Source organism: Pelodiscus sinensis, chromosome 5 (genome assembly GCF_052426305.1).
Source record: "Pelodiscus sinensis isolate ZL-2025 chromosome 5, ASM5242630v1, whole genome shotgun sequence".
NCBI classification, from domain to species: domain Eukaryota; kingdom Metazoa; phylum Chordata; order Testudines; family Trionychidae; genus Pelodiscus; species Pelodiscus sinensis.
In genome coordinates this window covers 88,161,130-88,176,285 of record NC_143056.1, presented here as the reverse complement: position 1 = coordinate 88,176,285, position 15,156 = coordinate 88,161,130, and the positions used below count along the sequence as shown (strand labels likewise).

Below are 15,156 nucleotides of genomic sequence, written 5' to 3'. Positions count from 1 at the left end.
TGAAAAGGATTTTGTGTGGTAATAAAGCCATTGCTAGGCAACGCCATTCTATTAAGACAGCAAAATGGCCCATGTTCACAAAATCCATTTTGGTCCAGAGTTGTTAAATTTAAACATGAAAATGTGCAACACAATGGGGCTATGCTCAGGTCTGCCTCTTCAGATCACATCATAGTTATGGGGCCTAAATCATTAAACTGTAAAAATCTAGAGCCATGCTGCAAAATACCAATAATTAATCTTACTATATATTTTAGAAATGTGCATCTGTCTCTCTTTCCATCCATGAGTCTATTTGTTCAAGAACTCCTCCTAAATGGTAAGAGCTAGGATCACCAAATTTGGTATGCATCTCACTCTTATCATAGCTTCAAGCAAGATCATGATTTGGTTGTGCCAGGACAATGGTATGTGCCTGGAATTTGTTTCTCATAAAATGGAAAGAGAGGGGCCTGGCAGGAGGAAAAGTTGTATTGCAGAATGACCCAATGGGGCAGAGCCAGAGATGGGGACCAGGGCTACTATAACCCACTGGGCCAGCTGGGGCATGAGTGGAGAAAGGGACAACTATATATTATATACTAGCCAATTAGCCCATCATAGGACGGAATTCTCAGGTCTCTCCTCCATGTCCATTTTCTCTCCTGAGCTTCCAATCTCTCGCTCCGTCTCTCTCTCTCTCTCTCTCCTCCTACTGCCTCTCCCTCTCTCTCTCAGCTCTCTTCCACCTTCTACCTCTCTCTCCATCCCTCTTCCTCTTCTCCCCATCCTGCCTCTCACTTTCCCTTTCTCTTCTCCTCCTCCTCCTGCCTCTCACTCTCTGCTCCGTCTCTCTCTTTCTCTTCTCCCCTCCTGCCTCTCACTCTCTCTCCGCTCTCCTCTGTCTCCGTCGGGGATGCGCCCTCGTCCAGGCGCCACCCCCTGGGCGTGTACGTCACCACCCCACCACTCTTTGCCTCCCGCCATGGTGCTCGGCAAGGGGGGCGGGACGGTGACTTTCACGGCCAGGGGGCAGGGCCTGGAGCCGCTGTCGTGCCGCATGTCACCACCCCGTCCCCCCTTTGCCTCCCACAGTGGTGCTCGGCTGAGTTCTGCACCTCTCAGCTGGGCCACCACAGGGGAGCAAGCGGCCATTTGGGCTCCCCAGCGGTGGCCCAGCTGAGCAGTGCAGAACCCAGATAAGCACCACAGTGGGAGGTGAAGGGGAGTGGGGCGGTGATGTACACGACCAGGCCCTGCCCTTTGGCCATGTACATCACCGCCCCGCCCCCTTCCCCTCCCGCCATGGTGCTCGGCTGACTTCTGCGCCACTCAGCCAGGCCACCGCGAGGGAGCAAGCTGCGCAAGTGGCCATTTGGGCCCTGCAGCCCCCATGAAGCACCCCCATGCAGCACCCCCCATGCAGCATGGGGAGTGCGAGGCCCAAACGGCCGCTTGCGCCGCTTGCTCCCGCACAGCAGCCTGGCTGAGTGGCGCAGAAGTCAGCTGAGTGCCACGGCGGGAGGCAACACTACCCCCTAGAGGCAACTCGTAACACTACAACGTTACAGAGTCACAGACATTGGGCTACTATATATATGATATTTCAGAGAATGTATCTGGTTACGAATCTGTCTGTTACCCAGTTAGGGGACATGCAATCCTCCCATATCTGTGCCTGCTGCAGCTACCGTGGCCATGGACAGGCAGTTCTCAACTGGCCCCAAGCTGCTGCGATGAGAGAGGGCTGGTTTGTCCTCTCTCTTCTCAGGGCAGCCTGCCTGAACCTCTCATCCTTAGCCCCAGCCCAGAGCAATGATTTAAATGAAAAAATATATATACATATTTGAGTTAAGGACCCGAGCAATACCAGGTCTATCATCTAGTCTACTATGTATTTGAGAGAGTGTGCGTGTCTGTAACTCTGAGTCTGTTTGTTCAAGAACTCCTCCTAAACGGTAAGAGCTAGAACCACCAAATTTGTAGGCAGCTTCCTACAAGGTAAGGGTTTGGTTGGGCAGGAACGGGATAGGGGAATCTGAACTCTGCCCTCCTCCCTCCCACCCCCCGATTCATACGGAGATGCATTCAGAATTAAACCATACAGAAAAGAGATAGAATCACCAGAGATAGAAAGGGGTGCACCAACCCCCAGACTCCCACCCCCCCAGGTGCCCTTTAGGGAGGGCAGAGGGACTGAAGCTCCCCTCCACCCCCTCCAATTCATACAGGAACACTCACTGGCTGTTTCCTTTCATCAGGGAGTGAGGGAAAAGTGAACAGTTTGCTGCATTCCCCACTCTGTCTGGGGAGTTCTGGAGGCAGACGAACCTGGACCTGTCCCAATCAGGGACATGCACTGTTCCCTTAGCTGCACTTGCTAGAGCTTCAGCAGCCACAGAAAAGCACTTCTCACCTGGCCTCAAGCCTCTGCAGTGAGGTAGGGTAATTCTCTCTCACTGGGGAAGCTTGCATACTGAACTCCTTATCCCCAGCTCCAGCCCAAATAAATTATTTAAATGAAGAAAAACAAAGATTAGTACAGTTAAAGACCTGAGCAATGCTGAAATCTTCTAGTTAAGCATAAAACTGACTTGAGGTAGCATTTTAATCAAAGATAGGCTGGTGGGTGCAGAAGTGTGGTTCTAGTCATTCCAAGATAGACTCTGAAAACTGCAGTGAAGGACTTTTTTGCAATCCATAACAGTAAATATTTTTACATCTGATCCCTGGAACCAAATTCCAGAGTAAAAGAGCAAAACCACCCTCAGCTCCTATTTCTTCACTGAGAGCCTTCCTTCCTTTCTTACTCAGGACACCCCACACCTCACAGCATTTCTCCTTCTTAGAACCTCATCATTCTATACCATGCAATCTAATCCTATGCCTTATAATTCAATGGCAATCCTGCCACTGACTTCAGAAGGAGCAGAAGCAGGGGAAAGTTGTATGTTTACGGAAGTGTTCTAGAAAGCCAGGGGATTTGGACACAGTTCTCCGCTCCACCACAGATTTGTGTGACTCTGTTGAAATTTTTTTAAAAAGCTCACAGTCCACTATTAGGACCAGACTTTCAGAATAATTCTGCATGATGGATGCTGAGCTCTTTTAAAAACCTGGCCACAAATATCACAGGAGGAAAGGCTAGGCACTGCACACTTGTGAAAATCTGGCCTTTATCTGGGTACCTAAAATGGTTTGGCACTAATGGGGTGTGTGTAAGCACCTAGATTAGAGCTGGATGAAATTTTTGCACAAACTTTATTTTTCTAAAAAAGGCACACTTAAGTAGGTCTAAACATTTTGCAAATTCACATTATATTTGCCTAATTGTTTTACCCCTCCAAAAATCCAAACCATTTAAGAAGTTTCTCTCTGAAATTTTCAAAATGAAATTTATAGATTGTCAGTGAAATGGCTGGGATTTATTTTAAAACTTTATTTCCAGTTTATTTTTTAAAAGGTAAAAAGCCACAGATAAAATGAAATGTTTTATTTCAGTTTGAATAAAATGCTTTGTTTGGTGTCTCAGAACTTTTTTTACTTTTTCGTTTGCTGAAAAAAATTGTAAATTATTAATTTTGGATTGAAGCAAATTTTTTTTGGTTCAATACACACTACATCTTAAGTCAGTGTAAGTTATATCACTTAAGGGAGTGAATAAGTTTCATCGACCTAAGCACTGGTATGGACAGTGCTGTGCTGGTAGTAGAGATTCTCCTGCCACATAATGCTGCTCACATAAGCAGGAGTAATAAAGTTGCTGAGAGCTCTCTCTCCCATCTGTTCAGAGTGTCTGTACAGTGAAGCTGTGCCACTGTAGCCATAGCCTGAGATCCTTCCTTCATCAAGAAGAGAGGGTTAACTCCTCCCTCTAAGCTTCCTGACTAGAATGGCCAGGTGCCCAGGTTTCACCTAGAAAATCCAGTCAAAAAGGTTACCAGACAGGGAACGCGTCTGGTCTTCCGCTTTTTGTTGTTGTTGTTGTTGTTGGAGGAAGAGAAGACATGTTCTTTCAGAAGCCCGGTCTTCCTCCTTCCACAAGGAAAAGGGGCTCTTCCAAAAGAGGGTTTTTTTCCTGAAATTTGGCCCACTGTAGATGAGCCAAATTTTGGAAAAGCCTCTTCCGAAAAAGCTATTGGAAAAAGGTACCCAAATTGCGCTCCGCTATTTGCATACCTTTTTCCTATAAAGTCCTGTAGTGCAGACATAGCCTAGACAACAAAAATCTAGTTACTGTAGGAGGGGAAGGAGCCAAGCCATCACCCACACCAGCCCCTACTCAGCTGGGAAAACCTCCTAGCTCCTTGCTCCATAGGTGAGTTTCTTTAAAACTGGGGGGTGGGAGGGAGGGGAGAGGGAGAAAAGAAGACAAGACCAGCAAGCAACGCAAGGGGAGGAGGAAGAGGCAGGCAAGGGAGGCTCTGGCTCTGGCATTCCTGCTGAATTATCCAGTTCTTAAATATTTAACAAATTTGACAACCCTAGTCCAGACAGGACTTCTATATTCCACTGCTTAAGTGGAAAAAAAAAGGAAAAAATAGTTTAAACTTTTAACACACATATAGCCTAAATCACATCATGAAATAATATAGCATGTCTGCAGGAAAAAATTGATTTATATAATCACGATTGAAAATAAAAACACATTTTAAAAGTGTCATACTCACTGCCAATTATCAAAATGCTAATTTGACACTTTACATCTAGGTCTTAGCAAGGACCCTAATTACCTTACCCATTACAAAGATAGCTTCCCCAATTATCACCTCTAATATCATTAGCTCACAGACATTTACCTCCCTCCTCATCCCCCTTCTGTTCTGAAATTTGATTTGTCCTTTTCATATGTGTTCATTTTTTTGATTGTATCCTTTAGTATATATGGTCGTGCCAATTTTCTTCCACAATTTGATCTGAGGAAGTGGGTCTGGCCCACAAAAGCTCATCACCTAATAAATCATCTTGTTCATCTTTAAAGTGCTATATAGTCCTGTTTTTTGTTTCAGCTAGACCAGACTAACATGGCTACATATCTATTACTATTTTCCATTGTATGTGTGAAACTGACTGTTCCTTTGTAAGTGGAGTACTTTGTATTTGTCCTTATCAAATTTCATCCTATTTACTTTAGACTATTTCTCTGTTAATTCTTAGAAGAGATCATTATAGCCAGGGCTCGTCGAAATGCAGCGAGCCCCGCTCGCCAGCTGTGCTGTCCGGCGATCTGCACATGTGCAGATCGCCCGAACCCGGCTCTTCCAGGTAGATTGCCACAGGCGAGTAGATTGCATTATTTGTCTAGCCCTGATTATAGCTATAGTAATAGTTAGGGAGCAGAGAAGATTGGGGAGTTCATATTTATAAAAATATGACCACAATCCCTCTAGAGGGTCATGTTTTATGCTTTCTCCTTTAAAATAGCAAATGTACCAAGATGAGCAGCAGGAATGTGTATTCCAGGCACCCATCTGCAACGTCATTTTAATGCAACAACTTTCCTAAGATTAATGTGGTGAGGTGCAGGCATGGTGGAGGTGGGTTGCAACAGCAGGAGGGATCTATCCATACCTCTCTATTTATTTATTTTTGGCGGAGGGGAGAGAGATTTTGATGACCTTCTCACCCTCACCTCACACCCACAAGCTAATGAACAGTTCTTTACAGTGCCATGGGAAGAGAAAATGTAAAAGGTGCTACTGTGCCAGGCATTTTTAGAGATGATATATGAATTCTGTTTTCAATCCCTGCAGTCCACTGTGATTATAGTTCTCTACCTCTTCTTGTTCTGATCTGTTCACAACCTTTCTGAAACTTCCCTGGTCCGACCCTTCTTAAAACACTTTAGACATTTTGCTTTAAGGTCGCAGCTTTCATCAAATATATATGAGACTGACTATATGGGCTGGGCTGCATGTCAGTATAATCTCATTAGGACAAATAATCATTCTGGTGTGTCACTTGGATCGTAACGGTGGATGTCCAAACAAAATAGGACATCACAGTCTTAGACACTGCAAAACTTTTAACATAATGAACTAGCCCTTTGGGTGACAGAAATTGAAATAGTTCTACTGACTTCAGTATCTGACCAAACATTTGAAAACCTTATAATGCAATTCCCCTTACCGTCTGTTGCAAGTCAGGTATTACAACTCGTATCACTAATGTGTTGCTCCTACTGTCTTCCATTCTGCTGCTTGGTTTCTCTGCAGTAGCCCTGATAGTATCATATATAGTTTCTTCTTTGGAGCTGTCTGATTCAGATTCAACAGAATAATCTGAAAAGCTCTGTGCCATCTCATCTTCACTTGATGTTGGGCTGCGAGGCATGTTCAGTTTCCTTTACCTCATGTGCCTATCAACACAGAACACAATACAAAGGTAAATTATAGGTAATGTTTCAAATATGGTTCAGAGGCACATTTTTGTGTAATTTTTAATCTAAAGCACACTTAACAATGAAGTCATCTGTTTTCTCTTACCTCTTTTTCCCTCCCCCCATTTGTATGAGTTGGCAGAGAGCAATGGAAATAAATGTGGTTAGCAGTTCAGTAAAGAAAGAGCAGTGGGGGATGGGGGGAAGAGAGATGACCTTTCCTCCATGTCAAACCGAATCATCAAAAGGATTCAGAACAGATGACAAGCTACTAGGCTTGATCCCAAATGATAATGTTGTAAACTATCTCAGAGGGGTAGTCGTGTTAATCTGTAACTGAAAAAACTTTAAAACAATGAATGGTCCTGCTGTAGGACCATTCACTGTTTTTTAAATGTTGTAAACTGTATTTGAATTGGGTCTGACTCGAAGGAGTAGTTTTCCCACTACAAAAATTACTTTTAATAAAATAATACTGATTATTAAATGAGCTCTAGAATTAAATACAATGCCAACAGTATGCTTGGTGCATTGCGAGTCTTATTTGACCAAAATGTATGGCTATTACTTCAAAAAAGCTACATTATTAAAAAGAACAGCATGGGCTGATGGGCACAAATTATTCAAAATAAATTTCACCAATGAATAGTTGGGAAGTAGTAGGAAAACTGTCCAAAGAAAGGCTGTGAAAGAACCATCAGTTTGGATACTGTACAAATATGCAGACTATTTCACGGAAGTGAAGGACTAATAATGCAGACTTCGTGCATGCAATTTTAGAGGATGCCTTGCCTCAGGCCTTGCAACATCCATTGACACCAACACAGCAGCAAACTTCCAGTGGTGCTAAACCGAATACAGGTTTTTTTGTGCTGTTGACACACATTTATTATGGATCAGACTAAAACCAAACTCATTTTCACTTGAGAAGTAAGTGGTTTTGAACCCAAGTGTCAACAGATGGAAGAAACACTTTATATTTTTACAGCATCTTCAAATGGTTTCGTATGCAGAACTGGTAGAAAAAGTTCTTTCAATCTTTTTTCAACATACCTTTTTTTTCCCCCAAAATGGAAATATCCATTTTTAGTTAGTTTTCAGATTTTCATTCAAAAAAATATTTTCTAGTTTTCCCTAACCAAACACATTTTCAGATTTTACTAGCCAAAAAACAACTAATATTTTTCTCAGTTTTTCAATGAAAAGCCCAAAATAAATCTAAGAACATTTTCAACAAAAATATGTATTTTTCATTTTCATCAATTTTTTTCACAGGAGAACAAATCATTTCCCAACCAGCTTTACTGACTCTACCTTGGATGGCAAATATTACAGGAATTTTGCAAAGAGGCAAACTAAACACAGGAGGTTGATCAATTTGGTCAAAGTCATTCACAAAACAATTCAGTGGGAGAATTAGAACAGAATATCTCAGTGCTGTAGACAACACTCTCTTTCTACCACAAATGGCTGTTGGATTAATTTCATTATGCCATGAAACTCTCACGGGAGTAGATTTATCATCCTGGGCAAATCCTAACATCCATATTTAAATCTGACTCACTTGATTCAGTGGCAGTTTTCCTGAACCAAGATTGAATAAAAATTAAGCTCTACCTCTACTATTGGGTCTCAGGGAAATACTGCATTTGCTGAATGAGTAGAGAAATACTAGAAGAACATTTTACAATGGTGTTTCAGGATCCAGTGTGAGCCAAAAATATTGTGCAATGCTAATTCTCCACTGCCCCGCACCTGTGAAGTTAATTACACCAGTGCAATTTGAATGCAAAGAGAGTGTAAAAGGCTACCATTCTAATTTACTATTTTATATTCACTTTGCAGTGGAGCAAATGACTACACGAGAGACAGGGCAATGGAAAGTCAGGACCAATGTTTCCAATTTAACGAGAGATTAATTGCAAACTTTGCAAAAGCACACCAAAGAGTCTAACATTGTGTCATCCTCTTACTGCTGGTCAAGGACAACGGTGTTTGTATCCAACCTTAAGCTACACAACCGTTTTACTACTTTCAGCTACAAACCTATCATTAATAATGAAGACTAAAATAGTGCATTGAAATATTTTGAAAGCAAACCATTTTACATCAGTTTATTGCAAGACTATCCACAAAAGAAAACTCTTGGGGGAGTATTTTACTGCTTCAGTGAGCCGTAGATTAATGAAGCTTTCCAAAGCACCTTTCCAAAGTCAATAGGAAGAATAAACATTGCAATGGCTTTCTTATTCATCCATATAATATAAAGCCAAAATACAGTAGGTCAACGCATAGCAGAACAAAACAGATTAACTGGTGGCAACTAGAAAAACACATTTTTGTCCCTCCCTAAAAACCATTTGGGAGAGTAATATATAGAGAATATTACTCACTTGGTGCATTAACTACTGTTTTTTGAGATATGTGTCCCACAAGCACTCCATTTTTGGTGTGCATGTGTACTTGTGCCTTGATCAGAGATTTTTGTAGTAGGGCCCCTTCAGCCAGCACCCAGAACATTCTTATACTCATGCCAAGGCTACGTGGGCCAGATGGGTAAACCACCCTCAGTTCCCTCTCCACTGAAAAGTCTCCCATGGGAGATTCTGAAACAGAGGGGAAGAAAGGGTATGTCTACACTACAGCGCTAATTCGAACTAAGCTAATTCGAACTAACGCGTCTAGAACTAAAAACTAGTTCGAATTAGCTTTTTGCTAATTCGAACTAGCAAGTCCACATTGAGTGGACCCTGAACAGGGCTTAAGGATGGCCGGAAGCAGTGCCGGCAGGGCATCAGATTAGGACTTAGAGCGTGGAGATGCTGTCTCAGGCTAACCGAGGGCTGTGCTTAAAGGGTCCCGACCCCCACCCCGGACAGACAGTTCTAAGGGGTGCCCCGCTTGCAAAGCAGTCCTGGCTTGGATTGCCCGGAGTACTCACACTGGGCACATCACACCACTCGGCCATCAGCCCGGCTGCACTTGCCGCAGGCTGCCATCTGGGGAGAGGGGGCAATCGGGGGGCTGCAGGAGAGCTTCCACACCCAGAAGCCCGCAGAGCCAGCCCAGTCCTCCCCATCGGGAGCTCGTACCCCATTCCTCCCTCACCTCCTTCCACTTACCCTTCCCTAGCCCCCCTTCTTATTGATGTACAAAATAAAGATAACGTTTCTTCCAACATTGACTCTGTCTTTATTGAACAAAACTGGGGGAGACTGGGAAAAGGAGGTGGGAGAGGGGAAGAGAAAGGCTGGGAGAGGGGAGGGCAACTAACATGATCAGGGGTTGGGAACAGGTCCCAGATGAAGAGAGGCTACAGAGACTGGGACTTCTCAGCTTAGAAAAGAGGAGACGGAGGGGGGACAGGATAGAGGTCTCTAAAAGCAGGGGTTGGGTGGAGAGGGTGCATTCAGAAAAGTTCTTCATGAGTTCCCATAAAGAAGGACTAGAGGACACCAAAGGAAAGGAATGGGTAGCAGGCTTCAAACTAGTAAGAGAAAGTTGTTCTTCACAAAGCAAAGAGTTAACCTGTGGAACTCCTTGCTGCAGGAGGCTGTGAAGGCTACAACTAGAACAGAGTTTAAAGGGAAGTGAGATCAAGTCATGGAGGTTGGGTCCATGGAAGTCTTAGCCAGGGGGTAGGAGTGGTGTCCCTGCCCAAAGTTTGTGGAAGGCTGGAGAGGGATGGCACGAGACAAATGGCTTGGTCACTGTCTTCGGTCCATCCCCTCCAGGGTCCCTAGGGTTGGCCGCTGTCGGCTAGATGGACCTTTGGTCTGACCCAGTACGGCCATTGTAAGCTCAGGGCTCAGGGTCGGGGGTCTCAGTGGACCCCCTTGATTTTCATGCACACCTGCTCCTGGGTGGCCAGGCTGGCAGCTCTCCTGCCCTAGCCGGCCACTTTCCTGTGCCTAGTGCGGAGATCGTGGAAAAGGTCCACGATGTCCGCACTAGCCCAGGAAGGTGCCCGCCTCTTGCGGTCCAGGGCAAGCTCCCGAGAGCCGCCAGCCTGGTCCCGGGAAGAGGGGGTGGGCTGGGGGACATCGGGTGGGTGGCTCTGTGCCGTGCCAGGTGCAGAGTCTGCTGGCTGGGTGCTGGCAGGCTTGCACCTGGCACGGGCACCGTAGCCAGCCCGTGCCCCTTTAAGGGGTCCGGGGCCGGGAGGGGGGCATAGAGTTTCCCTGGTGTTGGCCAGAGTGGCCACCAGGGAAACCTGGGGAGGGCTAGCCTCCCACTAGTTCTAATTAAGGGGCTACACACCCCTTAATTCGAACTAGCTAGTTCGAACTAGGCTTAATCCTCGTAAAATGAGGCTTTCCTAGTTCGAACTAAGCGCTCCGCTAGTTCGATTCAAATTCGAACTAGCGGAGCGCTAGTGTAGCGGCTATGAATGTTAGTTCGAACTAACGTCCGTTAGTTCGAACTAACATTGTAGTGTAGACATACCCAAAGGCAGGGATGGGGCATCCACAGGGACACATGCCTAGAAGAACTCCAGTTACTGCACAAACTCTCCTCCTTCAAATAGTGTTCCTGTAGATGCTCCCCTTCCAGTGACTCCTGAGCAGTACTTCCCTAAGGAGGCAGGCAGTTCAGAACAGAGTCCAACAGAGAAAACAGAACTGCACTGCTTACAACAGCATTTGGTCTTACTGGAGGCTCCAAAGCATAACAATTAGAAAAAAAAAGGAAGTTGCTGCTCTACAGATATCTGGAATTTGTACATCCTTAAGCAAGGGTATTATGATATTATGGAATGTGCTATCGCCCTCAAAGAGGGTTACACATGAGATCTGTTGTAACAGATGTTAGTATATCTGGTGATCTGCTTTGATAACCTCTGTTTTTAAAATACCAAACCCTTGTTCTGTCTGAATACAACTGGTCACATTGATTTTTTAAATAATTTTGTCATGTAAAAGGCTAATGCCCTCCTTACAGTTAGGGTATGGAATATGACTCCTTGACTAGTCCTATATGGGATTACTTGGGGGGGGGGTTGAGAAATGGGAGATGAATGGTTTGATTAATATGAAATTCTGAGACTACTGTACCTTAGTTAAAAAATCTTGGAAGGGCCCATAGTGATGTTTTTTTCTTGGGTGAATACTATAAACAGGCCTTCAATACTCCAGCTTTCTGGGCAGAACTGATTGCTACCAGAAAGATTGTCTTCACTGATCATATAATATATTTTAGAAATGTGCATCTGTCTGTCTGCCGTTCATCTGTGAGTCCATGTAAATAGTAAAGCCAGGACCACCAAATTTGGTATGCAGCTTCCTCTTATCATAACTTAAAGCAAGGTCAGGGTGTGGTTGTGCCAGGACAATGGGATGTGTGTAGAATGTCATTGTTTTATAGCAAATGAAAAGGGAGGAGTGTGAGACAAGGACAGTTACACTCACACATGACCACAGGGGGCAGCAAACATGGGGACAGGAATCATTACAGAGGGGCAGCAAGTGCTCCAGGAACCAGATGCTGGCTGGCAGCACTTGCCACTCGGGCCTATTCCAAAAAGTAGCTGCTGACCTTCATGCAGTCCCAGCCATGTTAGGATAGCTGTAAACAGGGCAACCCTATACAAAGATATATGTTTGCTTCTTTGACCACCCTAGTCACCAGGAAGAGACAATGAAAGTATATTAAAATATATCAGATAAACAAAGCTATCAAGCTAACAGCATGGCATCTGTGCTCTAGCAGGAGAAAAGGCTGGTCTGATTTTCACTTGTCAGAGAACACATTGCAAAAGTTTACTGATCTATAAAGATGGGGTGGGAGGATAGGGGTTTGACGTGGGCCATGAGGATATCTGGGGCACAGAGAGTAGACTGAATGACCACCACTCTCAGAAATCTCCAAACAAAGGTACAGTGTGCAGGCATACCTGAAGTGGAACACCCACAGGGACACTCAAAAAGAATGCAAGGTAGTGGATTTAAGCTTGCAGACAGCTAATAAATTACATCTATATCGCACATAAAGAAAGAGTTGATCTGCTCAAACTTCCTAAGTTTTGCAGCATGAGTATTTTCACATAAAAACTATCACTGAAGAGCCATTGCTGGAATTCTAGAAGAGAATAACCACTTGAACCTCTGGTTTCCAGGATGTTAATAAAAAGTGAAGCCATTGGTTGGATCTCCCTGGTCTGGCACCATCAGGATATGACTGGTCCCAAATGAGAGAATTTGCTAGACAAGGGGAAGTGTCCCCACCCACAGGCCCTGATCCAAGCCCTTGCCTTTGGCCCCCTCTATTCACTGCCAGCCAGGATATCTGCCCTGCTGGTGCTGGCCCCCCCAGCCCTGGGCTACCATGGGCCGCCAGGCTTCTCCAGCCCCCAACCCTGTACTGCTGTGGGTGACCAGGTTTCCTCAGCTCTGCACTGCCACGGGCTGTCAAGCTTCTCAGACACCATGCGGTCACAGATGGCTTGTCTGGCCTACGGCCCTGGTCTGCCACAGGTAGCTGGGTTTCTCCAGCCCCCAGCTCCACTCTGACGCAGATTGCCAGAGTTCTCTGGGCCTGGCCCAGCACTTCTATGGGGCTCTGCCCTCCCACCACCCAGCCATGCTGTTGACTCTGCTGCCTGCCCACGGATGTTGCCAGACCACAGAGTGCCAGTTTTCAGAGGTGGAACCTGTATGTAGAAGATTAACAGAACAGAATATTCACACAACCAAAGTACACCAGGCAAATGAAATTTTAATATTGCCATGTTTGAAGTTTTTAATAGTTATGATGTCTGTTTGCCCTGAGAATAGATGAACCTTCCCAACTCAACTCCTTGCAGCATCAGTCCCAAAATGCCCTATTTACAAATATGAGGCAAAATCTACCATGCACGCATACACACACATTCAGTGGGAGGAAAGCTCTGTGAGGATTGCCTTACAGAGATTCCCTGACAGCATAGCATGGTGGGGAGGAGAAACATGAGGGTTATGGGGCAGACCATAGTATCTGCCCTACAAAGCCACCAATTTTGGCAGACACTAGGAGGTTAACTATACAGAGATCCTTCACCTTTGAAATAGCTGTGGCATCTAATTCCATGACAACTGATGCTATAGGAATTCCCTATTAAAGAGGAAGGAAAGAACAGAAACTATAGCAACAAGTTATATTCACAGAATCATAGAACACTAGAACTGGAAGGAACCTTGATAGGTCATCAAGTCCAGTCCCCTGCCCTCACATCAGGACTCAGTACAGTTTAGACCATCTCTGATAGATGTCTATCTAACCTGCTCTTAAATATCTCCAGTGATAGAGATTCCACAACCTCCCTAGGCAATTTATTCCAGTGTTTAACTACCCTGACAGTTAGGAACTTTTTCCTAATGTCCAACCTAAACCTCCCTTGCTGCAGTTTAAACCCATTGCTTTTTGTCATATCCTCAGAGGCCAAGGAGACAATTTTTCTCCCTCCACCTTGTGACACCCATTTAGATACCTAAAAAACGCTATCATGTCCCCTCTCAATCTTCTCCTTTCCAAACTAAATAAGCCCAAGTCTTTCAATCTTCCTTCATAGATCATGTTCTCTAGACCATTAATAATTCTTGTTGCTCTTATTTGGAACTTCTCCAATTTCTCCACATCTTTCTTGAAACGTGGTGCCCAGAACTGGACACAATTGAGGCCTGATCAGCGCAGAATAGAGAGGAAGAATGACTTCTTGTGTCTTGCTCACAACATTCCTCTTAATGCATCCCAGAATCATGTTTGCTTTTTTTTGCAACAGCGTCACACTGCTGACTCATATTTAGCTTGTGGTCCACTATTATGCCTAGATCCCTTTCTGCCGTACTCCTTCCTAGACAGTCGCTTCCCATTCTGTATGTGTGAAACAGATTGTTCCTTTCTAAATGGAGTAATTTGTATTTGTCCTTATTAAACTTCATCCTATTTACCTCAGACCATTTCTCTAGTTTGTCCAGATCATTGTGAATTATGACCCTATGCTCCAAAGCAATTGCAACCCCTCCCAGAATTGTATCATCTGCAAACTTAATAAGCATACTCTCTATGCCAATATCTAAAATGTTGATGAAGCTATTGAACTGAACCAGTCCCAAAACAGACCGCTACCCGGTCTCTCACAGGGCCCTGGGCCGGGACCCGGTGGAGTAGGATGGGCTCAGGTCTCCCTACCTGGGGTGCATCCCTGCTACAACCCTAATCTGGGTTGTGGACTCAGGCCGGAGGGCCTTGGCCTTATCTTAAAGGGCCAGCTTTAAACTGTGGAGTTGACTCAGGCCAGAGGACCTCGGCCTTGCCAAAAATGGCTGGACGTGGACTGTGCTATGGACTCAGGCCAGAGGGCCTTGGACTTAAGAGGGTAGATGGGAGGGGCCCGCCACACTAAGCTATTGGGGACAATGAAGGAATGTCATGCACCCCTCTGGCTTAAACCCAACCCAACTTGAGGCTACCCACTCCCTGCAACGGTCTATAAAGTCTATGCCCCTTGAGGATCCTGAGGTCAGGGAAAAAACAATAGTGCTGTAGCTACAGCTGATCTTCTCCCCTACCCTTTCTATCCAGAAAGGGCAAGAGTCACACACAGAGGGTCCCTGTATAGATGTGAAGGGAACCCATTAAATTAAATCCCACTTTCTAGCATGTCAGTAATAAAAATGAGCATTAGGGTCCTGATTCTACATTCCTTGGCTTGAGTGAGGAATGCAGACAAGGGCTCCGTGCCAATATACACTTCAGTGGTCTTTACAATTATTAATGTATTAACCCTAATTAACTATTACTCTGGTGAGTAAGTAAATGCT

The 15,156-nt window shown here is 44.8% G+C and overlaps 1 protein-coding gene across 10 annotated transcripts in view; it reads right to left on the bottom strand.

Annotated features, from left to right (window-relative positions):
* The window catches only part of SHANK2 (SH3 and multiple ankyrin repeat domains 2), a 688,250-nt gene that overhangs the window by 585,764 nt on the left and 87,330 nt on the right, over positions 1-15,156 (bottom strand). For all 10 annotated transcript variants that reach the window (XM_075927688.2, XM_075927690.2, XM_075927695.2 and 7 more), the window contains one exon: positions 6,109-6,337. In XM_075927688.2, coding sequence (XP_075783803.2) covers positions 6,109-6,312 — 204 coding nt within the window. In that variant the 5' untranslated portion in view covers positions 6,313-6,337. The remainder of the gene's footprint in view (positions 1-6,108; positions 6,338-15,156) is intronic.